Source organism: Gekko japonicus, unplaced genomic scaffold (genome assembly GCF_001447785.1).
Source record: "Gekko japonicus isolate JY-2015 unplaced genomic scaffold, Gekko_japonicus_V1.1 scaffold202, whole genome shotgun sequence".
NCBI lineage: Eukaryota > Metazoa > Chordata > Lepidosauria > Squamata > Gekkonidae > Gekko > Gekko japonicus.
This window is the reverse complement of record NW_015170893.1, coordinates 162,789-164,445: the sequence shown is the minus strand read 5'-3', so window position 1 is coordinate 164,445 and position 1,657 is coordinate 162,789. Positions and strand designations below refer to the sequence as shown.

General features: G+C 45.5%; 1 protein-coding gene across 1 annotated transcript in view; it reads left to right on the top strand.

Annotated features, from left to right (window-relative positions):
* Positions 1-1,657, top strand: part of USP9X (ubiquitin specific peptidase 9, X-linked) — a 92,292-nt gene that overhangs the window by 83,507 nt on the left and 7,128 nt on the right. Inside the window, exon 43 of the mRNA XM_015418482.1 lies at positions 256-351. Coding sequence (XP_015273968.1) covers positions 256-351 — 96 coding nt within the window. The remainder of the gene's footprint in view (positions 1-255; positions 352-1,657) is intronic.

Below are 1,657 nucleotides of genomic sequence, written 5' to 3'. Positions count from 1 at the left end.
AGATTGGGAGCTGCCTTCACTATCCACCTTACCACTTCTTTCACACACACACCCCTCCAACAGACACTTGATGTAATACAGGAGAATACTTGCAGCTCCCCAGCTTGTAATTCTTAATATAACGTGAACTAGTTGTAGTGTGTTTTCATAAACCGAGTTTTGAACATTCAGTAAATTGTGTCACAACAGAATAAGAAAGGATATAACTTGAAAAATGATGGTACTTATTTTAATGGAAGTGGTTTTCATTTATAGGAACCAGATGATCCAGATGCCCCTGATGAGCATGAGTCCTCCCCTCCAGAAGACGCTCCACTGTATCCTCATTCACCTGGCTCCCAGTATCAACAGGTGAGCACTGATTTACTTTAGGGAAATACCACTTCTCATTTCGGGGTCCTTATTAGCTTCAGCTTTAGCAGAAATATGCTGATAATGTTACTCCCATAGGCATAAGTATAAAAACTTCACAAGTGCATAGGGGAACAGGATGTCTTGCAGTTTGCTTGGTCTAACTTAGTGTTTTGCACATATGGGTACAGTTTTTAAAAGATCTTTTGTGACCACATATAAAATCATTTTGTGGAAATTGGCTATACAACTTTTCTAAAACCAACCTCACAGGGTGTCTGTTGTGGGGAGGGGAAGGGAAAGGAGTTTGTAAACCACTCTGAGTGAAGGGCGGGGTATAAATCCAATCTCTTCTTCTTCTTCTAAAACTTAAATCATAAACAGGGCCAGCCAGAATACATCAGTTTTTCACAGATGCTTCCAGAACAAATTTAACTCTTACATACAATTAATCTTCGACGTGGTCTCTGTGCATCACACCCATGGGGATCTAGTGCGCATGCGCTGGATCGATCGGCATCATAGCAAGCTCTTTTAACGGATTTTCGCGCCCAGACCTCGGGCATGCACAGGAACCCCACCGCGCATGCCCAGAGGGGAGGGCGCGGACATCCCGCCAGTTCCTTTCTTACCGCCGCGTTGGAAAGACCTTTTTCTTCGTCGGTCTGATTGGTTTGCGTGTTTTGGCTTTTTGCCTCATAGCTCTTTGGATTTTTTCCTCAGTTTATTCCTTTTCTTCTTTGTTCTTTCAAAAAACTTAAAAAAAAAAACCTTTTATTTTCTGCTGAGGGGGAGGTTGCCGCTTTACCTCAGTCGGACCTTCGGGCTACCCCCCCACACACCCCTTCTTTCTTCTTCATTTTGGTTTTTATGGAGAAGAAGTGGGGCTTTTTTAATAGGTGCAAGGGTTGCGGTAGTAAACTTGCTCCTCCTGACCGTCATACCCTATGCGTACTTTGTCTCGGAGAGTCTCATCGACCCGAATCTTGTCACCACTGTGCTCACTTTTCAAACCAGACCCAAAAAAACCCAAGCTGCGCGCCTTAAAGTGGCCCTGCTAGAATCGGCTCTACATCCTTCCTCAGCAATGGACACCGAGAAACCATCGACCTAAACGGCTCCGGCATCGAGGCCTGCCTCCGATATCGGCCAACCGACACCGAAGCCTCTGGCATCGAAGGCACAATCCTCCGCTTCCACGCTGGTGAAAAAGAAATCCAGGCCAAGTAAGGAGCAAAAGTCCGCAAAGAAGGGCTCTTCCAAACCCCTTAAAGCAGCAAAGAAGGGGAAAGTAGCGGTGGCTGCA